At 41.8% G+C, this 27,461-nt stretch overlaps 1 protein-coding gene across 3 annotated transcripts in view; it reads left to right on the top strand.

Moving 5' to 3' along the window:
* Positions 1-27,461, top strand: part of LOC126419823 (splicing factor, suppressor of white-apricot homolog) — a 161,813-nt gene that overhangs the window by 6,574 nt on the left and 127,778 nt on the right. For all 3 annotated transcript variants that reach the window (XM_050087055.1, XM_050087053.1, XM_050087054.1), the window contains exons 2-3: positions 82-251; positions 14,884-15,077. In XM_050087055.1, the coding sequence (XP_049943012.1) occupies positions 82-251; positions 14,884-15,077 (364 nt within the window). The remainder of the gene's footprint in view (positions 1-81; positions 252-14,883; positions 15,078-27,461) is intronic.

Genomic DNA, 27,461 nt, shown 5'->3' with positions numbered 1-27,461 from the left:
CTCCGTTCTTTGTATTCACATGTCTCCTAATAAATAATTAGCAGATGTGTTGGATGAAATTGTGATAATTTACAATCCCAGGTATGATGGTCGTGGGGCTCTCATGGATCTGAAGCTGTATGAACCTCCACCAGGTGGCTATGATGCAGCTTTAGGCATGTCAGAAGCAGAGCGTCGTGTGGAACAGCTCTGTGATGAAGAACGTTACAGGGCACTGCAGCATAATGAGGAAGAGGAGGCACTCTACCAAGGTAGAAAGAACATTCTCTCTCTCTCTCTCTCTCTCTCTCTCTCTCTCTCTCTCTCTCTCACACACACACACACACACACACACACACACACACACACACACACACACACACAGCCAGAAATATTTGTGGGTAGCTGGTAATGATTAGATTGTTGAAATGAATATAGCAGCTTAACGTGTTTGTGAGCATTGACTGAAATAAACTTCAAAGACAAGTAGAATGCAAGGGTAGTCTGAAAAGTACAGTGGCCTGACAGTGAAATTCAAGATTTATGTTCCAAAAACCTTTTATTTTTAAACATAGCCATCTTTAACATCAGTGCACTTCATTCAGCAGTGCTACGGTGACATAATTGTATCTCTGTAGTGTTACACTGGAACTATTGCAAAATGTTAATCTACAATTGCAGTCTCCTCTGGGTGAAAAATGCAAGGAAGATTTCATTTTCATAAGAGGTGAGAGTCTGAGGGAGCCAAATCTGGGAAAATGGGGCAGATGTTCCAACATTTCAGGTCCCCCTGTTTCCACATTGCTAAACGCCTCTGTTGGCGTTTGCATTGTTTTTTTGAAAGGTGGTGTTCTTTTTTCCCTTACAAACCAGAATTCTCTCACTATTTTTTTTCTCCTCATACAGATACATTGGAACAGTTGTTGTCAAACAGTCCCCCACAGGCCACAAGCGGTCCGAATAAAGTTTTCATGCAGCATGCGGTTCTCAGCTGTGTTTTATAAGAATATGGTTGCAGTAACCAACAGCAGAGTCCAAAAACTTCAGCTAATATCTAGAGCTTCTTAAGTATGTGTTTTTCTTACTCAGCGGCAAACAAAACTACTTCCAGAGGCAGTGATGTTTTGAGATGTGCTTAATTGACATGGTGAATTCGGCAGTGAGCTAAGTAAAGTTGATGCTTATGTCAGAGGAAGAGAGGTTAGAGGTATGTCGTGCAACCGCTGCGGGGTTAATAGAAGTGAGAGGGGAAATATTTTATTGTTTGTCTTCCAATGCTGACAATTCATGAATGTGTGCAACTAACACTGATCAGCTACTGTAGTATGAATGTCAAACGGAAATATCCTGCATCTGTGAATGCACAGGATAGAGATGGTCACCTTCAAATGTGGTACGTTTGTAGCAAGTAATATGAAATCGAATTTAGACTGCTGCAACGTAGTAAAGGAAAAATGTCATTCAAATCATTTAGGAAACACTTGTGCTTGTGTCTGATATTGCAGTTATTAATTAATATAATGTACTAATTTATGTAGGTTACCACTTAATAGTAAGACTGGCAGGGAAAGTTTTGGTACAGCAGCAAGAACAGGAAAAGAGGATCTTGCATAATTTTTCCTCCTGACCAGCACTGCTGCCTGCCGAATAGTAGTCAGACTATATTTAATATATATATAGCCATTGTTGTCAATGAGATTAACAAAGTAACCTTGTTCATTATTTTTTTAGTAATAACTGTTTTGCTTTTGAGTCATGTGATCTGGTGAAAGATAAGTTATTCATACACTGCTCAAAACAATCAGGTGAGATGTTATACACAATAGACTTACGGTAACGTATTTTATTCAGATATCGGTTACAGTTGTAATTTGTGTGTAACACAGTACGATATTTTGCTGTCTCAACTCTTTACTTGAGGTTTAGGTGGTGTTTACGTGGAGCAAGGCACCATGGGGCTACCATAATAGTGAAACAGTCATTCTCGCTGCCCTCTAATATGGTGTGTGATCACCTCAGATGGCCAGTACAGTTGCACATCTGCATGGAATGCACAGTATGAGGTTATCAATCAGCTCTTGAGGAATATTTGGCCATTCTTCCATGAGTGCAATATCCAGCTCTGCTACCATTGTGGGAGGTGTTGGTCTAGTTGAAATGCATCTGCCAAGTACATCCCAGACATGCTCAATCGGGCTTAAGTCCGGAGAACAAGCTGGCCACTGCATTTGTTTAGTTCCCTCAGCTTCAGGCATGTTGTCCACCAGTGCAACTCTGTGGGGACAAGTGTTATCATCCACCAGAAGGAACCCACCTGTGGCACCAGCAAAGGGCTCAACAAAAAGCAGTCAAAACACCATTCTGAATGGCAAAGAAGTCCATATGTCCGCCAGTACTGATTCCTGCCCACACCATTCGTCCACCACCACGATTTGTTGATGTTTCCTGCACATACGCAGGAATGTTCTAAGTTACACGTTCCCTCCAGATGAGGGAATGACGATTGTCCGGCTGAACACCAAATCTTGACTCGTGTGAACAGCACCTGGCGCCATTCGTTATTACTCCAATCCTAATGTTCCTCTGCCCAAGTTCTGCGGGCTAAACAGTGTTGTGGTTTTAATGGTGCGTGCGCGCCCACACACACACACACACACACACACACACACACACACACACACACACACACACACACTAGGCCTCCATGTGTAGAGGCCACATTCTCGAAGACGAATTTGGACTGTTTGTGTTGTGCGCCCTGTTGCTGCTTGGAGGGTGCATTGCAGCTGAGTTGCATTCAGGCTTCTGTCTCAGCGGGCTGTTTACTGGAGATAATGGTCATCTCTCGCTGGTGTTACCCTTGGACAACCTTGGCCTCACCTTCTTTAAACAGTTCTTGTTGTCTGAAATCGCATCGAGGTCCTGAAATTACAGTTTGGGACACTTCAATAGTTGCAGCCGCCTTCCCCTTAAGTCATGTTGTTGTTGCATTGTATTACCTGATTGCTACACAATCTGAACTCAACTGCTTGTGTAATTCGTTTGGCAGAGTAAACACAAGTCAACACCAACCCCTCTGCAGCAATTTTCCGGTATCACTGCTATCTTGGTGACCATAATGTTGTTGTCTCCACTCTGTAGAACTGACAGAAAGCCGTCGAACCATTTTAGTTCATTCTGCTGATGACAATACTTCAGAACCTAGATATCTCAACTGATCCCCTAATTGTTTTGACCAGCGTATTATTCTTGTTAACCCTCTTGTATGGAGAATAATAATTTTTTACGATATCAATGTTCAAACAACACCTTTTAGCCTACAAATGTAGTTCCTTGTAATTTCTTTCAGTTTGATAGTTTCATATGATGATCACTAGGCTCACATGACATCCAGTGGCCAAAGTTTTCACCCCGATAAGCATTAGTTACTTCCCAAAAACACACATAGTACGACAGATAAAATGGACCTCTAAGAACTTCTAAATCATTTTATTCAGAAAGCTATCATTTACCGTTCTAACTCGTTGTGGCAGTTTTGAATTAATTAAGGTATATTATTTAAAAGTGTCTCTGTTCCATTATTTTGGCCTAATCCAAAAGTCTAATTGAAAATGGTTTGCTGCAGTCACTTGGTATGCATTCATGTACTATAGCATGAACATGCCTAGAAAATATGCCTAGTAATCAGAAAAAAAACCATGGGACCCTGTTGCAATAGTACTGGTCTCAGTACCCGCTTTGGCAGAAAAAATTGGTCACTATGTAAGCCTTCAGAAATGTGCCTGTAGTTCCAACATTTTTTCTTTTTTGCTTAAAAAATCTCGAGTGATACCTTATATTATGTAAAGTCAAAATTTATAAGTGGTAATCAATAATTATGGTCTGCCAAAAATTGAATTTTTCTTTGAGTGCTCACATAACACAACTGCCCCCCCCTTTCCCCTCTCGCTCCCTCGCCCCTTCTTATGCAGCCCAAGGTGTTGCCTTACAATGTCAACATTGGTTTTCAAGCAAAAAAGTTTGACAAGCAATGTGTTAGAAGGTTTCCAGACTGAGATTTTCACTCTGCAGTGGAGTGTGCGTTGATATGAAACTTCCTGGCAGATTAAAACTGTGTGCTGGACCATGATTTGAAGTCGGGAACTTTGCCTTTCGCAGGCAAGTGCTCTACCATCTGAGCTACCCAAGCACAACTCGCACCCTGTCCTCACAGCTTTACTTCCGCCAGTACCTTGTCTCCTACTTTCCGAACTTGGGTAGCTCAGATGGTAGAGCACTTGCCCGCGAAAGGCAAAGGTCCCGAGTTCGTCTCGGTCCGGCACACAGTTTTAATCTGCCAGGAAGTTTCATTGTTAGAAGGTTAGTATTTTATTATCCAGATATTGTTATATCTGTGGGAAGATGACTGTTGTTTGAACAAGGCAAGGTGTGTGAATTCTCAGAGACTGAGATGCTCTAGTGTCATACAGTGATAAGGTCTTAGTTAAAGATGATTTGATGTCAACCAAAATTCATTTGATGTTCATGATTGTGCGTATGGAGGATGTTCGTGATTGTGCGTATGGAGATACTCTTTCTCCACTGTCCACTGATAAAGAATTGTATTGCTGAATTTAAATGAGGGCACAAAACTATCCGAGAGAATCCATGTGGAGGGCATCTGAAAAGTACAAAACACCAGAAATCATCGAAAAAGTGCACACTATGCTCTGGAAAGAACAGCTTACGAAGGTGTGCGGAACTGTCTAGATTGTGGGGATTTCAAAATAATAAGTTGGCTGCTTTTTTTTAATGAAGAATTATACATGAGAAAGTTTCGTGTGCTAATCCTGCTCACAGCAGATGAGAAACAAATTCAGAGGATAACTTCCAAACAGTCTTGAGAATTTCACACGTCTTCTGTATGCTGATCTTTCAAGATCACATCACACACTACTTCAGTGATTTATGGTGCTGACATTTATGAACCTCAGATGAATATCAGTTGGCGTCAAACCTTCTTTTACAAAAATCTTGTTTCTGCAAAGTACTTAAGCATCTCAGTTTCTGAAAATTCCCATACTGTTGCCTCCTTATTGCCTTCTAAGGCTACATTCCTGGGCCAGCTATCATATAAAACACGAAAAGGGCCAGTACACAAGTGACCACTTAATTCAACTGAGGTCTGCTAAAAGGACAGCTTTTGCCTTCTGCCAACACCTTACTACTGTCTTCTTTGAATTAAGGCAGGCTCATTGACATTCATGGTATTACCCCATCCTTGCACCAATATACAAGAGAGTTTTTAGAGGCCCTCCCTGATTTTGATCCTATGTTATATAATTTTGTGTTCGAATTGGGACATCTTATAGTTCCCCCCATGTACAGAACTGAATCCCACTGGTGTCCACATTGAGGGTGATCCCTTGTCAGATAGTGATTAATGGGTTTACTGAGGCTGTGGGCGTATGTTCTCACTGTCCTTCCTTGTGAATGAGTTTTGTATTCACTACACTTGTTCAGCTAAGAATTTTACTGATTACTAGCTGCAAGGTTCCACAGGACAACAAAATCCTGCTCTCTCCCATGGTGTCCAGTTTTACACTATGAGGATGTGTTGTGCAGAAGAGCTTCTGCTGGTATACTGTTCCTCCACATCCAGAACTTTACGTTCATAATCAAATGTTCAATGTGGTAAGTCATACTGTTTTTCGGGGGTTTTCATTTGATGCTCAGTTGACATGTCTACCACATGTTCACTAGCTTAAAAAGAAGCGCCAGTTGGAACTCAACACATTCCACTGTCTGTCACACCCTGTTGCGTGTGACTGAGTGTCTGTACAGAGCATTAGTCCCATACTGACTGGATTGTGGGTGCCGGCTTGTGGATCAATGGCCCCTTCAACTTCACAGTTATTTAACCTGGTTCAACACTGCAGAATCCAGATCGCAAGTGGGGTCTTTCAGATGAGCCATATGGACAGCCTCCTGGTAGAGGCTAAGATTCCACCTATACTGATCAAATGTCATAAATGACTACTAAGTTATGCAACATACATCTGCAGCTACCATGAACAGTCAAATCACCATGTCCTTTTCCCTGACTGGGGGATCGGTCTTCCACAAGGAAAACCCAAGCCCTCCACCAAACATTGTCAGGATACCTCAGTGAACATTCCCCCTCCCCCAACGCCTCACCCCCTCCCATCCCTAATGCTAATGATGCATACCTTATCCAAAGATCCTGTTGCACCTTTTCATTTGCCCAAAGAAAATAATTAATCCTTTGGCATTTTAGCATTTATTTCTCTTAGTTCTTCGAAAATTTCCACGTTCAACAGTCATTTATAATGAAAACTCAAGTGTTGACAATCGCGTGGCTATACCTGTATATATGCTGTGGACAATGAGCAATGCTCGCTGCTGTCCTGGTGTAATTTTTACTTTGTCAGCAAAGTGCCAGGACAAGTTCCTATCAAAGTAGTCCCCTTGGCTGTCTGTACACAGTTGCCAACATTTCTGGAGGTTGTGGAAGCAAGCAGGGAAATTTTCAATGCGAAGCTTGTAAGCTTATTTGTCACAGGCTATTGGATGCCTGCGATACCTTCATGAAGCTTTCCTTTCAGTCTCCTTTTCAGTTGAGGAAACAAGAAAAAATCACAAGGTGCGAAGTTGAGCAAATGTGACAGATGTGGGATGGCAATAACAGAATGTCTGTCCAGATACTCGTTAAGTGATAAAGCAGTATGGGGTCTTCCATTGTAATGTAGTAAGAAGGAGTCCTGAGAATGCCACAAATCAGGATGGTTACGTTGAATTGCTTGTCACAAACTTTTCAGGACTTCGAAGTAAAGAGTTTGCTTCACTGCTTGACCTGGAGAAACATACTCATGATGAATAAATCCTTTACTATCAAAGAATGTGATCAACATTGTCTTTGTTTTTGAAGGACTTTTTTCGAGATTGGAGATTGAGGACTGTGCCATTCAGCACTTTGACAATTCATGTGAGGGTCATACTGGTAGTACCAGCTTTCATAATATTAGACAGAAATCTGTGATCACGTCTGACTCTATCCAGTAGTTCAGCAGAAATTCTTCATCTGTTCAATACATAATGTGTAACGGACAAGTTTTGCATTAAGTTTCGGTTTCCCTAAATCTTGGCATAAAATCTTATGAGACACATCACAATTCAAATTAAGTGCTTCTGATATTGCATGCACAGTTACATGACAGTCTTCTTGCAGTAACTGCCTTACACATGCTATGTTTGCCTCAGTATGTGCTGTAGATGGGCGACCAGCTCTGGGATCATCTTGCACTGAATCTCTGTCTTTGTAAAACCTTCTATGCCACTTGAAAACATGACTGCTTGAAAGTGCCTCGCCTGCCTATATTAGCTTAATCATAGTCCATGTTTCACTAAGGGTTTTCCCAAGCTTAACGCAGACCTTAGTGTTCACACTTTGCTCACAATCGGCATCTGGTGTGTCACCATAACTAATGTGCAAAGAACCCAAACAGTGTGGTTGCTAAGCTCAGCCTTGCCACCTAGTGAGTTGAGTTGGCATGGAAACATGATCAAGTTCATTTCAAGGATGAACACATTTCAGGTAATATAAAAACATCATTGTTTCTTTTTAGTATTGCAAACTCAGAAATAAGAAAACCTGTCGTGGAACTTTATGACAAAGGGAGTATTTTTACAGTAAAGTAAGTAGCCATTATCCAAGCCCTCCATTAGAGTTGCACTCACCAAAATTTCCTAATCTGTTATGACTTGTTAAGCAGCCTGTTGGGCATAAGTCAGTACTGTCATTGGAACTCATTGGTTTTGACAATAGATAATTTTCTTTTTTTGCCTCCACAATACTGGGAGCGCCATTGTAATCTTCTGGACTTGAGTCTTATAGGGATTCCAGGAAACAATTTTACAGACTGCTCACAAAGGTAACTCCTTAGATGGAAACCCAAAGGTGAGGATGCTAGGCTCCAACTTGTGGTTGACACTACACCTTCAGATTCTGGAGGCTTAGAAGTAGCAGCTTACTGTAGCCACTATGAAGAAGCTACACACCACAAAGAGGTCTAAGAGCACATGCCAATCTTCCCTCTGCCCATCTGGAAGGGAATCTGCTATCCTTTGCAAACTACTTGTCGGCCATTCCTTGCTGGTTCATGGTCATGTCCTCAACTGAGGTGATCCATACCTTTATCGTCATGATGTCTCTCTGTTGGTGACTCGTGTCCTGTCGGAGTTCCCCAGTTTCGAAAATTGAAGCTTGACAGCTTTTGTTATTGCATGCAATCACATCTACCTCGTACTTCATTGCGTCGTAGGATGTTATGGTTTCAGGTTTCTTCTTTCTTCTTGATACTTCAGCTTGCAGCATATTCAGAAAAATTCTTCTTTCCCTGGGATACAATCATAGTGCAGTTTCTGTTGCCAGTCTGGTTCAAGATGGTGGTGGGGTGTATTTCAGCATTTGTCTTCTTTACCTCATCAGGGATTTCACAATGGCTCTTGTTCATTGCACCAGCTAGTGAAGTTTTCTCTTATTTGAGAGACATAAAGAAGTTGTCTGTCATCGTGTTTCTTCCTTGATTCAGAAATGGCTCCATGAGCTGCAGAAGGACGTTACTTCTCTCTGTGGGTGTCCTTTTTTCGAAGGTATGAGTAAGTGTTACATGTGCACTTGGTCACTATTTCAGCAGAAATCTAGAATTTGAGACCGTATGCGTCTAGCTTGTTTGGCATGAATAGATGAAGTCTGTTACTCTTTTCAGTGAACTTTGCCCAAATTTCAGATACAGGATTGAATTTGTTGGCTGGCAGCTATTCAGCTCCATCTGATTTTTCATAGAAACAGAGAAATCTGAGAAGCTCCTGAAGTCTGTCCCTTGGCATAATGTCCTTGATGAAAGTTGGTCCCCAGGAATGCATCCAGAGGTCATCCACAGACGTAACTTTTGTACATAAGATACCCAAAGCATACACAATAGCTAGAAATTTTTCCAGTTCCAAAGTGACATGGTACAGTCATTGTTTTTTAGTGCTTTTCAAGCATTTGATTTTGCGTATTCCTTCATGAAATGTAACATTGCTTCATTAAAATTAGATGGAAAGAACTGATGACAGAGTTGTGTTCTAGTTGACAAGCATAGCTAGTGAGATCTTCTTTCTTGTTTAGAACATTCACAGCTGGCCTCCTTCCAGAATGTGAAAAATTGGCAATCTGCCACTCTCTTCCATCCGTACCGACCATCTCTGTAGATGCACACACCTGGGCCTGCTGTGATGGGTGAGGTGAGGATTGGAGTAGCTGAAGATCCTTTACGAATTCCTCCTCATTCACAATGTCATCATCTTCACTTGTCTGAGTTACAAAATCCTGATCTTCATCAGTATAGTCCATTTCCAATTCAGTGTCGGAATCCTGTAAGAGATGTAGTAGTTCTACATAAGAAAGTCATGTGGACGATGTGTGTTTGCAAACATTTTTCATGGACAAAGAGTATTACCTGAAAGATAAGTTGTAAATTACAGTAGATTGTGCACGTGCCAAGATGCATTTGATTGTGCACATGCCAAGATGCAACAGTGAGCAGCAGTAACTGTGCATGGCTACTGAATGTTGCTGTTTCATTTGGTACATTATCTGCTTATACTCAGAAGACCAATTGCAGTGGTGCCAAATAGACCCCCTTCTGCTTTTCTAGGTATGTTGAATGTAATGTCAAAGAAAATGTAAATATTTTGTAAATTCTAAGTAGCCGGCCGAAGTGCCCGTGCGGTTAAAGGCGCTGCAGTCTGGAACCGCAAGACCGCTATGGTTGCAGGTTCGAATCCTGGCTCGCATGGATGCTTGTGATGTCCTTAGGTTAGTTAGGTTTAACTAGTTCTAAGTTCTAGGGGACTAATGACCTCAGCAGTTGAGTCCCATAGTGCTCAGAGCCATTTGAACCATTTTTTAAATTCTAAGTCATCACCATAAAGAAGAGAAAAAATAGGAAAGTTCATATGATTCCATGAATGAATTAAAAAAGTTTGGAGCTGACACTGAAGAAAAAAAGTATGACAGGGTCATTTTGACTCCTTCTGCCATTCTAGTGTTAAGGTTAAAAAGGACCAATGACCTCATGTTTAGTCCCTTTCAAGTTTGCCAAAAATTCAATTTTTTGTTTGTTCACACTGTGTTTTGTTTGGACAGCTGCTTACAGCCAACTACTAAATGGAATGATTTGCAGTTTCACACAGAGTGTGTTGAAAGTAGTACCATCCCCTAAGGGGGGGGGGGGGGGGGGAATTCTGCATTTTGTGCTGCAATGTATGGGTGACGCCAGAAACTTTTCAGACAATCCCTGTATTCCTTTTAGTCCATTACTGCTGTCTTTATGAGTGACTGCAGTGGTGCAAAACTCACTCCATGTGCTTCTGTGGCATCTAATTGATACATAACAAGGTATGACTGTATTTTTCCTGTAATTCATGTATTAATGTACATGCATAGTATTCCTGTGGTTATTTGCTTTACATTTCACGTTTTTCACCACATATCAAGATGGGAAATCTGTTTGAATTTCTTGCAAAATTGTTTTTACTGTGCGTTATTTTCCTCCCTTATATAATAGTTCCTACGGCTTGGGAGAATTTTTGTGCCGCAAATTACATAATGTCACTTATGCATGCAGTAGCTTCTTAGGGAATATTAGTTTTTCTAGGGATATCATCTTGCGCCTGTTCTTCTTCTTTTGTTCCCTCCCCATCATCTACTGTGTTGTGGATTTCGATTAGATCTATTGCCAGAGTAAAAGTGGAGTGAGCCGACAAAGTCATCAGTTCGAATGTAGTCATCTGGACTACATTAAATGTTTTACATTTGAATTAATTCCAGCAACTTCTGCTGAATTTTCTTGATCTTCAATGAGTACAGAAGCATCTTGTTCATCACCTTCAAACCACGCTTTTCTGAAGCATTTTGTGACAGTTTTGGGATTTATTTCCCTTACTGCTAAGTCAATCTAGTTTACTGCATCCAGGATGGAATCAGCTGTCCACCATGATGAATGGCCACTACCAAACGGTTTCTGAGAACAAGGTCACCATTTGGTGGCACAACATGCAGTTGAGTACAACATGCCCTGTTTCAATGGCTGCTTTACAACATGGACCATCTGGATCCTTCCCACCACTAACTTCACTTAAGTATGCAGTTGGAAGTTATCCTTACAATATCCTCTGCTCTTGTAATTGTCCTGGCCAAAATCTTCAGTAAGCCACTGTCCCTACAACTTCCATCCAACAGTTTCCAGTTCCTCCATCGTGTCACCCCCTCCTATTTCCCATCTTCACTTCACCTTCAGTGTGTGCCATTCTCACCAGCTCCAACATGCCTATCCTGTGTACCTACCATCCTTCCCTCTCTGCATTCCTAGCTGGCAAACCAGCTACCTCCATCAGAGTTGCTAGCCACATGCCAGCAATCCCTGTCACTGCATCCTGCTTCTCTCTCACCTTACCCACCCCACTTAATACAACTCCCACCACAACCTAGTCCACCTACCAAAATGCAGCTCTGGCACTGTTCATCCAGCCGGCACCATGTAGGATCATAGGCATGTCTATGTGCGCATGTGTATGTACATGTGTATTTGCATGTGTGTTTTACTCTAGCTATAGAAAAGATTACTCTGAAAACTAGCAAATTTTCTGTGTTTTTGTGAGTGCCTATAGACGACTCAACGCTTCTGCTTTTTGGTGAGTGGCCTCCTTTAATCAAAAAGGAGAACTTGACAATTTCCTTTTTTCATTTTGGCACTCTTCAATAAGACCACTCACCATCCACGACTTTTACTGCTTTGCCATGTGACCGGAAGCTTACTGTCGTCGTCTTTTTCTTTTCCCTCGGAACAAAGGCTTTTGCCACATTTCCAATCACCAGTGGCTTCTCCATATTACCTAACATGTTTTCAGACAGCTATGTAGAGGGCCTTTCCATATACACATTTCTGATGATGAGTAAGTATATTCTCATACACTTAACGAACCATTCCCACACTGTCTCGTTACTTTTTTCATTTCCTATTTTCTTTGCCCTTTTTTTTTTAATTTGCAAGTTTCATGGTAGCCATTCATCCTATATCACATCCTCGTTTTTTAAAATTTCATAAATTTTTGTTTTACCTCATTTGAAATAAAACATTATTTTGCACACAGGGTTTCTTTTTCATTTGCCTTGATTACATTGATCTTTTCGTTAAGTGTTAGTGACACATACTTTTTGTTTGACATAATAGTGTACTTAAAGTACTAAAAGTCAACTGAAACTGACAGGAAATAATGCAGCTAATGTATTTATTTGGATTGCTTCATCTTGCCGAGTAAAACCACTGTTTTATGGAATAACACGAACCTCTTTCACGTAACAGCATTGTCTGAGGTGTACACTCTTTGTGTTAAAAGTAGCATCTTTGTATAGATGTGAATAACTAAGGTATGCCATTAGATTAGACTAGACTAAATTCAGTTTTTGTTCCATAATCCCAAAAATGAGATGATTTTCGTGGCTGTGGACCAAGTCAGAAAATCTAAAATAAAAAACATAAAACATATGAAAATAATACTTACTACCCTGATTCTTTTTCAGGAGATTGTCAAAATATGTGAATACATTACAATGGAGTGGAACTGCTAATATTTACAGAATTAATATCCTGTCAGAATGAAACATAGTTACACACTTTTAATAAATTTATCATACAAAAAATATCTAATTTTGACTGTTGCGAGCAAGTGCAGTAAAAACTGAAATCCAGCAGACGACATTATTTAAGCTAGTCTAACAGTCCCCGTTAAGATAGTTATCTATAGAGTAGAAGAAGTTGCCTATCAAAAAGTCTTTCAAATTCTTGTTTAAAGTGTGCTTTATCTGAAACCAAGTTTTTATGGTTGCTGACTATCTATTGAAAATGTGTGTTCTTGAATAGTGGGTCCCTTTTGGACCAAAATAAGCAATTTTAGGTCTTTATGTAGATTATTCTTATTCGTAGTGTTGATACTATGTATTGAGCTATTGTTTGGCAATAGACATATTACTTGCAACAAATTTCATTAAGGAATAAATGTACTGAGAAGCAGTGGTTAAAATACAAAGGTCCTTGAACACATTTCTACATGATGATCTTGAATTTACACCACAAATGAGTCTTATTACAAGTTTTTGCACTGTAAAAACTTTTGCTTGGTTTGACGAATTATCAAAGAACACTATTTTGTATGGCGTGTTGGAATGAAAGTAAGCATAGTATGCAAGCTGTTTTTATATTTATATCTCCTATATCTGACATCATTCTCAGTGCAAATACGGACTTGTTTAGGCACTTCAGCAATTCTGTTGTATGCCCTTCTCAACTGAATTTATTATAGAGTTGCAGTCCCAGAAATTTAACACTGTCAACCTCTTCAATCTGTATATCTTCATATGTTTTACATATGCTTGAAGGAAAACTCTTACAGGTTCTTAGCTGCATGTAATTGTTCTTTTCAAAGTTTGATAACAGTGAATTAGCTTTAAACCATTTATTAATGTCGGTGAAAATTTGATTAACAGCTGTTTCTAAATCTGTGCTTGACTTATTATTTATTGCAATGTATGTGTCATCTGCCAACAAAACAAACTTTGTATCTGGCAATGTAATAGATGAGAGGTCATTTATACAAAAAAGCAATGGATTCAAGATGCAACATTGAGGAACACTACATGTAATTAATTCCCGATTAGATGAAGACTAATTCCTTATGCCACAAGTATTTCCCGACAGCCTTTGTTTCCAATAAACTAGGTAATACTTGAACCATTTTGCAGCATTGGCGGGTGACGACATAATATTCTGATTTGCTTAAGAGAATGCTGTGATTAACAAAATCAAAGGCTATTGACAGGTTTGTTATCTAATGAATTGAGGTCTTTCTCACTGTGCATGTAAGTAGCCTTCTCTATATTGGAACCATTGAGGAATCCAAACTGTGATTTATTTGCAATCAGATGCTTAAGGTGACACTTGAACACAACCTTTTTAAATATTTTTGAAAAAGTAGTACTGCATAAGCCTTTTTCCGCATTATGTGATGAATTACTAAGTCGATCTTAAAATTTACATTCCATGTTTGCTTTAGGCGTGTTCCACTTTACACAAAAAATTAGCATGTAAAACTGTAATGAATGTGTCGGAACTGAAGTCTCTTTACGATTAGGCCAGATTTCCGAATTATACACATTCTGTTTTGGTCAAATTTTGCTGTATTTTGTGAAAACACTGACATGTCAGGTGCAAGTGAGTATACACTTGTCTTCACTTGTACAGTGAACCGCTTCCCGTACCCTCCAACACACTCCTTCGTATTCTTTTTCTCTCAGGTGTCATAGATAGCAGAATGATGACTATCACTATCCTGTGTAAAGTTCCGTAAATGTGTAGGGTAGCAGAGAGATACCATCTGTATGTAGATCAACAAATGCAATAAGTCTTTGCTTCAAAGTGGTCATGATAGGCAGGGTTCTTTAAGTGTCAGATCTTCAAGTGTCTGTCAAAAAATTAATAGCAGATTTATGAATTTTTTTCCCATTATGCAATGAAATGTTGCCATAAATGAAGGAATGTTCTACGTAGTTATGATGATGATTGTTTAATTATGTAAGATGTCAATTTTAAATTTCAAATGATGGGTGAGGAATAGGGGTGTACCATTGATGCTGTGATCCTAGACATATAACTTAAAATGACTTGAAGTTCATACCGGACACATGAATTTGTCTACACATTTGCATACCCTTATTACAGAATATTTAAATGGCTTTTGTGAACATTATTAATATCCAATCTGCAAAGAACAATTTTTGAAGCAAGTTCTGTCTTTTTGTAGAAGAGGAGCTGAAGCGTTTACATCAAGCCCTGGGCAGTCAGGCTTCATATGGTCAAGTTGCTTTCAATTATGATAATGAAGGAGATGGATCTGCTCAGCAGGATGAAGCTACTTCAAAACAAGAGACAGCTGCAGAAGAAGATGAAGTGTTCATTGTTCCTCCAGGGTTAGATATTCCTGTTGGTATGGTTGTGGTAAGTTCAATGATAGTTCACTCACTCATGCGACAGTGGTAAAATGTTAAAGTTACTTATGCACTAAACTTAATTGTGATGTATTTTCTTTTGCATCTACATCTGTATTGTATAAAGCACTATGAAGTCCATTCCATTCATATGTCGAGCATGGGAAGAATGGCTGCTTAAATGCCTCTTTGTGTGCTGTAACTTGTCGAATAGTTTTTTGTGATTCCTGTGGGAATGATACAGAGGAGGTTGTAGTACAGGGTGATTCAAAAAGGATACCACAACTTTAAAAATGTGTATTTAATGAAAGAAACATAATATAACCTTCTGTTATACATCATTACAAAGAGTATTTAAAAAGGTTTTTTTTCACTCAAAAACAAGTTCAGAGATGTTCAATATGGCCCCCTCCAGACACTCGAGCAATATCAACCCGATACTCCAACTCGTTCCACACTCTCTGTAGCATATCAGGCGTAACAGTTTGGATAGCTGCTGTTATTTCTCATTTCAAATCATCAATGGTGGCTGGGAGAGATGGCCGAAACACCATATCCTTAACATACCCCCATAAGAAAAAATCGCAGGGGGTAAGATCAGGGCTTCTTGGAGGCCAGTGATGAAGTGCTCTGTCCGGGCTGCCTGGCGGCCGATCCATCGCCTCGGGTAGTTGACGTTCAGGTAGTTACGGACAGATAAGTGCCAATGTGGTGGCGCTCCATCCTGCTGAAATATGAATTGTTGTGCTTCTTGTTCGAGCTGAGGGAACAGCCAATTCTCTAACATCTCCAGATACTGTAGTCCAGTTACAGTAGCACCTTCGAAGAAAAAGGGACCAAAAACTTTTATTGGCTGAAATGGCACAGAAAACGTTCACCTTAGGCGAGTCACGTTCATACTGAGTTGTTTCCCGCGGATTCTCAGTGCCCCATATACAGACATTGTGACGGTTGACTTTCCCGTTATTGTGGAAAGTTGCTTCATCACTAAACACAATCTTTGAAACGAAAGATTCATCTGTTTCCATTTGAGCAAGGATAAAATCACAGAAATCGATTCTTTTAATCTTATCAGCTGCAGGCAGTGCTTGAACCAATTTCAGACGATAAGGTTTCATAACTAACCTTTTTCGTAGGACTCTCCATACAGTTGATTGTGGAATTTGCAGCTCTCTGCTAGCTCTGCGAGTCGATTTTCCTGGGCTGCGAACAAATGCTTGCTGGATGCATGCTACATTTTCATCACTCGTTCTCGGCCGTCCAGAACTTTTCCCTTTGCACAAACACCCATTCTCTGTAAACTGTTTATACCAACGTTTAATACACCACCTATCAGGAGGTTTAACACCATACTTCGTTCGAAATGCACGCTGAACAACTGTCGTCGATTCACTTCTGCCGTACTCAATAACACAAAAAGCTTTCTGCTGAGCGGTTGCCATCTTAGCATCAACTGACGCTGACGCCTAGTCAACAGCGCCCCAACCGAACAAATGTACAACTAAATGAAACTTTATAGTTCCCTTAATTCGCCAACAGATAGTGCTTAGCTCTGCCTTTTGTCGTTCCAGAGTTTTAAATTCCTAGAGTTGTGGTATTCTTTTTTGAATCACCCTGTATATTCAGAGACGTATCACTTAAAGTTGGTTGTTGTAAGTAGGCGTTCTCGGGATAGTTTGCATCTATCTTCCAGTGTTTACCACCACTTCAGTTTTTCTAGCATCTCTATGATGCTCTTCCAAGGGGCTAACAAACTTCTGTCCATTCATGCTGCTGTTCTTTGTGTACATTTAATACCCCATGGTAGTCCTATTTAGTATGGGTCCCACTCAATTGAGGAATATTACAGGATGGATTGCACAAGTGTTTTGTAGACTATTTGCATTTTCCTGGCATCCATCTAAAAAACCTGCTTTACCTATGATTGAGTCTGTTCCATTACATATCCATATGCAATGCATCAAAGGACACCTGCAGCAAACAAATATAAGGGCTATTATTCATAATATAAAGGAGGGATTCACAGATCACAAGCTGTGCGTGGCCCATCATTGGTATGATGGCTGCCCGCCCCCCTCTGTTTCTTCTTGTAGAACTTGTAAATTGACAAAAATTGAGCCTAATGTCAAATCAAGTGGACTGTTGTGTTTCAAATTAAATTGTGTAAATAATGCTTCTGTAAAAACACATTTTTGTAATAATATTTGCTAAATAAAATGAATATTCCCTAGTGAAGGATTTGTGACACGTGATGATAGCAAGTTTGTACACCACTGGTATAAAGTATCTTATTTGTGGAAATCAGTCACCAAGTTTAAATTTCAGTAACTTTTTGTTTAAGGATACAGGGTACTTTTCCAGCTCAATACTATGTAAAAATCAACACTTGTTTCTTTCAGGCACTGTTTATAATGTGTATGTTATACAGATTTTTTTGTTGATATCAGGTAATGCAGCGCACTTTCTAAACAAATTAGAAGTATTTTGAATATTTTTGAACCTGCTTAGGGTTATTAAAAAAATTACAAAGAGATTGATACAATTTTTTTCCCCCAAAATGCTTCCTCAAATTGAGGTACCATTTAATCCAATGTTATACATTTGAAGGAGACCAGATTTTTACCAGATATTCATGACATGATGGCTGAGGTACTAGACCGATTTAATTCCACCTATTATGTATATCACAAGGATAAAAAAATATCACATCTTACATTTTAATTTTTATAATTTTTTTTCCTAATGAAAATGTTATTTTTCCTATAATTTAGTTGATTCTGCTCTAAAGCTTATGTCTACTACATAAGTATGGACTATTGCAAGTTACAGAAAAAAATTAGAACAATGTTTTATAAACTTTAGGAAATATTTTTGCCTGAATTCTGAAAAATACAAGTTGTGGTAAATTGCGAATGAAGATAAGAGTCCCATTTAATCTGTGCCACACAACTTTCCTGAAGCATAGTCTTCATCCTGCAGCATTTCTTCATCCTCAAGCCTCCTCTTGGCATTCCTTTTAGCACTTTTTGCTTCTTTGGTAACTTAAAGAGTGAATCATTCAGCTTCATGTACCCATTGTCTGTCACATGCAAGCAATTGATCTTCCGTATTAGAGGCACATTTTATGCCTAAATTTCTCAGGGCTTCCAACCTTCCTATTGCTCCATCATTGAAATATATCACTGAATCTAGTACACCAACTTTTAATGTATTTAGTCCTACAAAAAATTCTTGGACAATCTTTCCCATATGCAATGGTTGAAACTTTAATTTGTATTCTGATTGCCCCCATGAAGACATTTACTAAGCAAAACAGGGTCACTCATGTCTCTAAAAATTGGTTTTATTTCATTCCTAAGAGGCTCACGAAGAGAGTGCTTATGATGGTATATTTGACCACTTTATTTTTCTCTTGGGTAACTACACCAAGAATCTTCTCTTTTAGGGCATAATCTGTGAACAGGGTGGTCATCTGTTGACAACTTATGAAAGTAGGTGGCCCATACAGCTTTTCTCATTGCTGTAACATCATTCAGAGGTGCAGTTCGTCTACTAGCCAGTCCATAGTAACTCTGAAGGAGGTCTATTTCAGTCACTGTCAATCTGCCTCGGCCAGACAGAGATATTCCATCAGATAGCAACTTTCCTTTCATTTCTCTTTGTAGCTTCCTCAGTCTAGCACCCATCCTATTTTGCACATGCCCACAACTCCTCTTTTGCACACGTCCACAACACTCCAGTTTTGTTACCAAGGTATCACCATAAACATTGAACTCGTTAATTTTATTGAAAGCTTTAAAGTCCCCATCACCTAGGTACTTCATATATTTAGCATTATAAATGGGCACCGCTCTCTGAAATATTTTTAGAGCTCCATCACACTCCATACCTCCACTGTAACCATCATAAGTCTTAGAACACTGATGTTCAATATGTCCTTCAGTGTTACCATGGCAGGTGTGGCAGTACTTAGATAAGTATTCAACATCAACAACTTTTCCTTTCTCCAGAGAAGTAGCACTTACAACACCATTCAAGGAATGATGTCCTCGACATTGCCATGTCCGATCAAGTGCAACAGCAATGTCCCTGGTTCCACTAATATTTACAGTTTCTTCTACTGCATATTTCATAGATGCTTTAGACACAACCGTCAAGGCACCTAAAAGTATTTTTATGTATTTGCTGAACCTACTGGGAGGAGGAGAAAGGGCCATCAAACTGCAAAACGTTTGAGCAGCCTTTTTTCCTTTTCCTATTGTATGCATTGCATACACAGTCTCAAAATTCACATCATATGAATTATGTACAATGTTCGAAGTCATTTTTGAGGTAGATTTATTGCAGGATCTACACAGAAAAACTAATTTTGATGCTAAACCCTCCCTGCTACTTTGTTGTTCTGTTATTTCCATACAACCTACACCATCACATTGTCTACATTTCACCCCTTCCTTTATCAAAGAAAAGATGCTGACAACAACAACAATAAATCTACTACAAACAGCGTCATTGTTAAGACAAAAATTTGAATCGCCAGCAGGCGTGCCATGTGGGAGTTTCATCTCTGAAGAACTGATTTATAGGTTACTTTAAACAGTGTGGCTTGTTTCGTTTGTGAACTGGTTACCACGGAATTTCCTTTCATTGAATTTTTTGATGCGTGGCGTAGTTCGTATTTATTGCACACTAAAGGGTATGGAGTTCCACACATATATGTAGCACTTGGGCAACAAACATTCAGTAACTCGTGAACAAACTGCTTCAGCGAAACAAAAGTAAGTACTAGCAAAGATAATCACTTACAGACACAAGAAACTCGCACTGTTACCAACGTATACAATGTATCATACATATAATCACTGGAAACAGAAAGTTTACAGTTATTTTTGAAATAATACTGGTTTCTGTAACAGAATTAAAAGGGGGGGGGGTGGCATACATGACCATAACTTTGAACTTTGGTGTGAAATTCTTTGTGTGGATGGATATGTGTGTGTTGGCGAGTGTATACCCGTCCTTTTTCCCCCCTAAGGTAAGTCTTTCCGCTCCCGGGATTGGAATGACTCCTTACCCTCTCCCTTAAAACCCAAATCCTTTCGTCTTTCCCTCTCCTTCCCTCTTTCCTGACAAGGCAACCGATGGTTGCGAAAGCTAGAATTTTGTGTGTATGTTTGTGCTTATATGTGTGTCTATCGACGTGCCAGCGCTTTCGTTTGGTAAGTCACATTATCTTTGGTTTTAGATACATTTTTCCCACGTGGAATCCCCCCCCCTCTCCCTCTCCCTCTCCCTCTCCCTCTCCCTCTCCCTCTCCCTCTCCCCCTCCCTCTCCCTCTCCCCCTCCCTCTCCCCCTCCCCCTCCCCCTCCCCCTCCCCCTCCCTCTCTCAAGATGATGTGACTTACCATACGAAAGCGCTGGCAGGTTGATAGAAACACAGACAGACACATACATACACACAAAATTCTAGCTTTCGCAACCAATGGTTGCTTCATCAGGAAAGAGGGAAGGAGAGGGAAAGTCGAAAGGATGTGGGTTTTAAGGGAGAGGGTAAGGAGTCGTTCCAATCCCGGGAGCGGAAAGACTTACCTTAGGGGGAAAAAAGGACAGGTATACACTCGCGCGCGCGCTCGCGCGCGCGCGCTCGCGCGCGCGCGCTCACACATCCATCCGCACATACACAGACACAAGCAGACATTTGGAAAGGCAAAGAGTTTGGGCAGAGATGTCAGTCGAGGCGGAAGTACAGAGACAAAGATGTTGTTGAAAGACAGGTGAGGTATGAGCGGCGGCAAATTGAAATTAGTGGAGATTGAGGCCTGGCGGATAATGAGAAGAGAGGATATACTGAAGGGCAAGTTCCCATCTCCGGAGTTCTGACAGGTTGGTGTTAGTGGGAAGTATCCAGATAACCCGGACGGTGTAACACTGTGCCAAGATGTGCTGCCCGTGCACCAAGGCATGTTTAGCCTCAGGGTGATACTCATTACCAACAAACACTGAACTCCAGAATTTCCTCTCCAACCTCAACTCCTTTGGTTCCATCAGATTCACCTGGTCCTACTCCAAATCGCATGCCACTTTCCTTGACGTTGACCTCCACCTGTCCAATGGCCAGCTTCACACGTCCGTCCACATCAAACCCGCCAACAAGCAACAGTACCTCCATTATGACAGCTGCCATCCATTCCACATCAAATGGTCCCTTCCCTACAGCCTAGGTCTTCGTGGCAAACGAATCTGCTCCAGTCCGGAATCCCTGAACCATTACACCAACAACCTGAAAACAGCTTTCGCATCCCGCAACTACCCTCCCGACCTGGTACAGAAGCAAATAACCAGAGCCACTTCCTCATCTCCTCAAACCCAGAACCTCCCACAGAAGAACCCAAAAGTGCCCCACTTGTGACAGGATACTTTCCAGGACTGGATCAGACTCTGAATGTGGCTCTCCATCACGGATACGACCGCCTCAAATCCTGCCCTGAAATGAGATCCATCCTTCATGAAATCCTCCCCACTCCACCAAGAGTGTCTTTCCACCGTCCACCTAACCTTCGTAACCTCTTGGTTCATCCCTATGAAATCCCCAAACCAACTTCCCTGCCCTCTGGCTCCTACCCTAGTAACCGCCCCCGGTGTAAAACCTGTCCCATGCACCCTCCCACCACCACCTACTACAGTCCTGTAACCCGGAAGGTGTACACGATCAAAGGCATAGCCACGTGTGAAAGCACCCACGTGATTTACCAACTGACCTGCCTACACTGTGAAGCTTTCTATGTGGGAATGACCAGCAACAAACTGTCCATTCGCATGAATGGACACAGGCAGACAGTGTTTGTTGGTAATGAGGATCACCCTGTGGCTAAACATGCCTAGGTGCACGGCCAGCACATCTTGGCACAGTGTTACACCGTCCAGGTTATCTGGATACTTCCCACTAACACCAACCTGTCAGAACTCCGGAGATGGGAACTTGCCCTTCAGTATATCCTCTCTTCTCGTTATCCGCCATGCCTCAATCTCCGCTAATTTCAATTTGCCGCCGCTCATACCTCACCTGTCTTTCAACGTCATCTTTGCCTCTGTACTTCCGCCTTGACTGACATCCCTGCCCAAACTCTTTGCCTTTACAAATGTCTGCTTGTGTGTGTGTGTGTGTGTGTGTGTGTGTGTGTGTGTGTGTGTGTGTGCGCGCGTGTGTGCGCGTGCGAGTGTATCCCGTCCTTTTTTACCCCTAAGGTAAGTCTTTCCGCTCCCGGGATTGGAATGATTCCTTACCCTCTCCCTTAAAACCCACTTCTTTTCGTCTTTACCTCTCCTTCCCCCTCTGTCCTGATGAGGCAACAGTTTGTTGCGAAAGCTTGAATTTTGTGTGTATGTATGTGTCTGTTTGTGTTTGTTTTTGTTTCTGTTTGTGTTTCTATCGACCTGCCAGCGCTTTCGTATGGTAAGTCACATCATCTTTGTTTTTAAATATATCTTTCCCGCGTGGAATGTTTCCCTCTATATATGAAACAAAGATGAGGTGACTTACCGAACAAAACCCACTTCCTTTCGTCTTCCCCTCTCCTTCCCTCTTTCCTGATGAGGCAACAGTTTGTTGCGAAAGCTTGAATTTTGTGTGTATGTTTGTGTTTGTTTGTGTGTCTATCGACCTGCCAGCACGTTTGTTCGGTAAGTCACCTCATCTTTGTTTTTATATATAATTTTTCCCACGTGGAATGTTTCCTTCCATTATATATATATATATATATATATATCTAAAAACAAAGATGATGTGACTTACCAAATGAAAGTGCTGGCAGGTCGACAGACACACAAACAAACACAAACATACACACAAAATTCAAGCTTTCGCAACAAACTGTTGCCTCATCAGGAAAGAGGGAAGGAGAGGGAAAGACGAAAGGATGTGGGTTTTAAGGGAGAGGGTAAGGAGTCATTCCAATCCCGGGAGCGGAAAGACTTACCTTAGGGGGAAAAAAGGACGGGTATACACTCGCACAAACACACATATCCATCCACACATATACAGACACAAGCAGACATATTTAAATATGTCTGCTTGTGTCTGTATATGTGTGGATGCATCACAGTGTAGGCAGGTCAGTTGGTAAATCACGTGGGTGCTTTCACACGTGGCTCTGCCTTTGATCGTGTACACCTTCCGGGTTACAGGACTGGAGCAGGTGCTGGTGGGAGGGTGCATGGGACAGGTTTTGCATCAGGGGCGGTTACAAGGATAGGAGCCAGAGGGTAGGGAAGGTGGTTTGGGGATTTCGTAGGGATGAACTAACAGGTTACGAAGGTTAGGTGGACGGCGGAAAGACACTCTTGGCGGAGTGGGGAGGATTTCATGAAGGATGGATCTCATTTCAGGGCAGGATTTGAGGAAGTCGTATCCCTGCTGGAGAGCCACATTCAGAGTCTGGTCCAGTCCGGGAAAGTATCCTGTCACAAGTGGGGCACTTTTGTGGTTCTTCTGTGAGGGATTCTGGGTGTGAGGGGATGAGGAAGTGGCTCTGGTTATTTGCTTCTGTACCAGGTCGGGAGGGTAGTTGCGGGATGCGAAAGCTGTTGCCAGGTTGTTGGTGTAATGATTCAGGGATTCCGGACTGGAGCAGATTCGTTTGCCACGAAGACCTAGGCTGTAGAGAAGGGACCGCTTGATGTGGAATGGGTGGCAGCTGTCATAATGGAGGTACTGTTGTTTGTTGGTGGGTTTGATGTGGACGGACGTGTGAAGTTGGCCATTGGACAGGTGGAGGTCAACGTCAAGGAAAGTGGCATGGGATTTGGAGTAGGACCAGGTGAATCTGATGGAACCAAAGGAGTTGAGGTTGGAGAGGAAATTCTGGAGTTCTTCTTCACTGTGAGTCCCGATCATGAAGATGTCATCAATAAATCTGTACCAAACTTTGGGTTGGCAGACTTGGGTAACCAAGAAGGCTTCCTCTAAGCGACCCATGAATAGGTTGGCGTACGAGGGGGCCATCCTGGTACCCATGGCTGTTCCCTTTAATTGGTGGTATGTCTGGCCTTCAAAAGTAAAGAAGTTGTGGGTCAGGATGAAGCTGGCTAAGGTAATGAGGAAAGAGGTTTTAGGTAGGGTGGCAGGTGATCGGCGTGAAAGGAAGTGCTCCATCGCAGGGAGGCCCTGGACGTGCGGAATATTTGTGTGTTAGGAAGTGGCATCAATGGTTACAAGGCTGGTTTCCGGAGGTAATAGATTGGGTAAGGATTCCAGGCGTTCGAGAAAGTGGTTGGTGTCTTTGATGAAGGATGGGAGACTGCATGTAATGGGTTGAAGGTGTTGATCTACGTGGGCAGAGATACGTTCTGTGGGGGCCTGGTAACCAGCTACAATGGGGCGGCCGGGATGATTGGGTTTGTGGATTTTAGGAAGAAGGTAGAAGGTAGGGGTGCGGGATGTCGGTGGGGTCAGGAGGTTGATGGAGTCAGGTGAAAGGTTTTGCAGGGGGCCTAAGGTTCTAAGGATTCCTTGAAGCTCCGCCTGGACATCGGGAATGGGGTTACCTTGCCAAACTTTGTAGGTGGTGTTGTCTGAAAGCTGACGCAGTCCCTCAGCCACATACTCCCGACGATCAAGTACCACGGTCGTGGAACCCTTGTCCGCTGGAAGAATGACGATGGATCGGTCAGCCTTCAGATCACGGATAGCCTGGGCTTCAGCAGTGGTCATGTTGGGAGTAGGATTAAGGTTTTTTAAGAAGGATTGAGAGGCAAGGCTGGAAGTCAGAAATTCCTGGAAGGTTTGGAGAGGGTGATTTTTGAGGAAGAGGAGGTGGGTCCCGCCATGACGGAGGACGGAACTGTTCCAGGCAGGGTTCAATTTGGATAGTGTCTTGGGGAGTTGGATCATTAAGAGTAGGATTAGGATCATTTTTCTTCGTGGCAAACTGATATTTCCAGCAGAGAGTACGGGTGTAGGACAGTAAATCTTTGACGAGGGCTGTTTGGTTGAATCTGGGAGTGTGGCTGAAGGTGAGGCCTTTGGATAGGACAGAGGTTTCGGATTGGGAGAGAGGTTTGGAGGAAAGGTTAACTACTGAATTAGGGTGTTGTGGTTCCAGATTGTGTTGATCGGAATTTTGAGGTTTTGGAGGGAGTGGAGCTGGAAGTGGGAGATTGAGTAGATGGGTGAGACTGGGTTTGTGTGCAATGAGAGGAGGTTGAGGTTTGCTGGAAAGGTTGTGAAGGATGAGTGAGTTGCCTTTCCGGAGGTGGGAAACCAGGAGATTGGATAGTTTTTTGAGGTGGAGGGTGGCATGCTGTTCTAATTTACGGTTGGCCTGTAGGAGGATGCTCTGAACAGCCGGTGTGGATGTGGTAGAGGAAAGATTAAGGGCTTTTATTAAGGATAGGAGTTGACGGGTGTGTTCATTGGCTGAGTTGATGTGTAGGTGAAGGATTAGGTGGGTGAGGGCAATGGATTGTTCAGTTTGGAACTGGTATGGGGACTGATGGAAGGAAGGATTGCAGCCAGAGATGGGAACTTTAAGTGTGAGGCCTTTGGGGGTGATGCCAAATATCAGACAAGCCTGAGAAAATAGAATATGGGAGCGTAATCTGGCTAGGGCGAAGGCATGTTTGCGGAGGGAATGTAAATAAAACTTAAAGGGGTCGTTGTGGGGGTGTTGTGAGGGTGACATGGTATTAGAAGGTGGAAAGTGTAACATGAGGTGAAATGAAAATGAAAATAAAAATATATGGGGAGAGATAAAGGTGAACCGGAAAGTAACTGGAGATCTGGAATGAAAAAAGGCGAAAAGGTGTTGGTTACAGCTGGGCTATGTTGGACTTGGGTTGATAGACAACGATGTGCATAAAGGTTAGGTGGTTGTGTTGCCGCCAAAACACGTTAAAGGACGGAGAAATTCGGGAAAATTTCGAAAAAACTGCATGTAGTATATTAAAAGGAGTGGTATTGTGGTGGCAGATTATGAAAATGAGGCTAACAATTGTCTGACGAAGAAATAATGACGTTAAAACCTATGGGAAGCGGCTAAAAATTATAAGTGATGTGGGAAAAACGGAAATGGAAATAAAGCGAAAGTTATTAGAACTGGCCGAAATGGTCGTTTAAAAGGTGAAAGGAGCTGTTTGTGAACTAGAAACGGTGGATATTAAAGCGGCAGTAGTGCTGAAAGAGGCAAAAAAATTTTTTTTTTTTGGTTATGATTTGAAAGTGGGTTACGTATTATTTAGTATATATAGGCGGGATAAAATAGTATAGCAGATTACGGTAAAAAGGAGAAGGTGAATACAAAGTGAAACTACTGGCAAAAACAGAAAGAGGAAAATAAGACGACAGAAAAGATTTCGAAATGCAACAGTGACAATAACAAACGTAATTGTTGGATTCAAATTAATGATATCAATATAATAGAGGGAAACATTCCACGTGGGAAAAATTATATATAAAAACAAAGATGAGGTGACTTACCGAACGAAAGCGCTGGCAGGTCGATAGACACACAAACAAACACAAACATACACACAAAATTCCAGCTTTCGCAACAGACGGTTGCTTCATCAGGAAAGAGGGAAGGAGAGGGAAAGACGAAAGGATGTGGATTTTAAGGGAGAGGGTAAGGAGTCATTCCGATCCCGGGAGCGGAAAGACTTACCTTAGGGGGAAAAAAGGACAGGTATACACTCGCACACACGCACATATCCATCCACACATGCAGACACAAGCAGACATATTTAAAGACAAAGAGTTTGGGCAGAGATGTCAGTCGAGGCAGAAGTGTAGAGGCAAAGAAGTTGTTGAAAGACAGGTGAGGTATGAGTGGCGGCAACTTGAAATTAGCGGAGATTGAGGCCTGGCGGATGACGATAAGAGAGGATATACTGAAGGGCAAGTTCCCATCTCCGGAGTTCGGATAGGTTGGTGTTGGTGGGAAGTATCCAGATAACCCGGACGGTGTAACACTGTGCCAAGATGTGCTGGCTGTGCACCAAGGCATGTTTAGCCACAGGGTGATCCTCATTACCAACAAACACTGTCTGCCTGTGTCCATTCATGCGAATGGACAGTTTGTTGCTGGTCATTCCCACATAGAATGCATCACAGTGTAGGCAGGTCAGTTGGTAAATCACGTGGGTGCTTTCACACGTGGCTCTGCCTTCGATCGTGTACACCTTCCGGGCTACAGGACTGGAGTAGGTGGTGGTGGGAGGGTGCATGGGACAGGTTTTGCATCGGGGGCGGTTACAAGGATAGGAGCCAGAGGGTAGGGAAGGTGGTTTGGGGATTTCGTAGGGATGAACTAACAGGTTACGAAGGTTAGGTGGACGGCGGAAAGACACTCTTGGCGGAGTGGGGAGGATTTCATGAAGGATGGATCTCATTTCAGGGC

This window comes from Schistocerca serialis, chromosome 9 (assembly GCF_023864345.2).
Source record: "Schistocerca serialis cubense isolate TAMUIC-IGC-003099 chromosome 9, iqSchSeri2.2, whole genome shotgun sequence".
Classification (NCBI taxonomy): domain Eukaryota; kingdom Metazoa; phylum Arthropoda; class Insecta; order Orthoptera; family Acrididae; genus Schistocerca; species Schistocerca serialis.
This window is presented reverse-complemented; position numbering and strand designations above follow the sequence as displayed.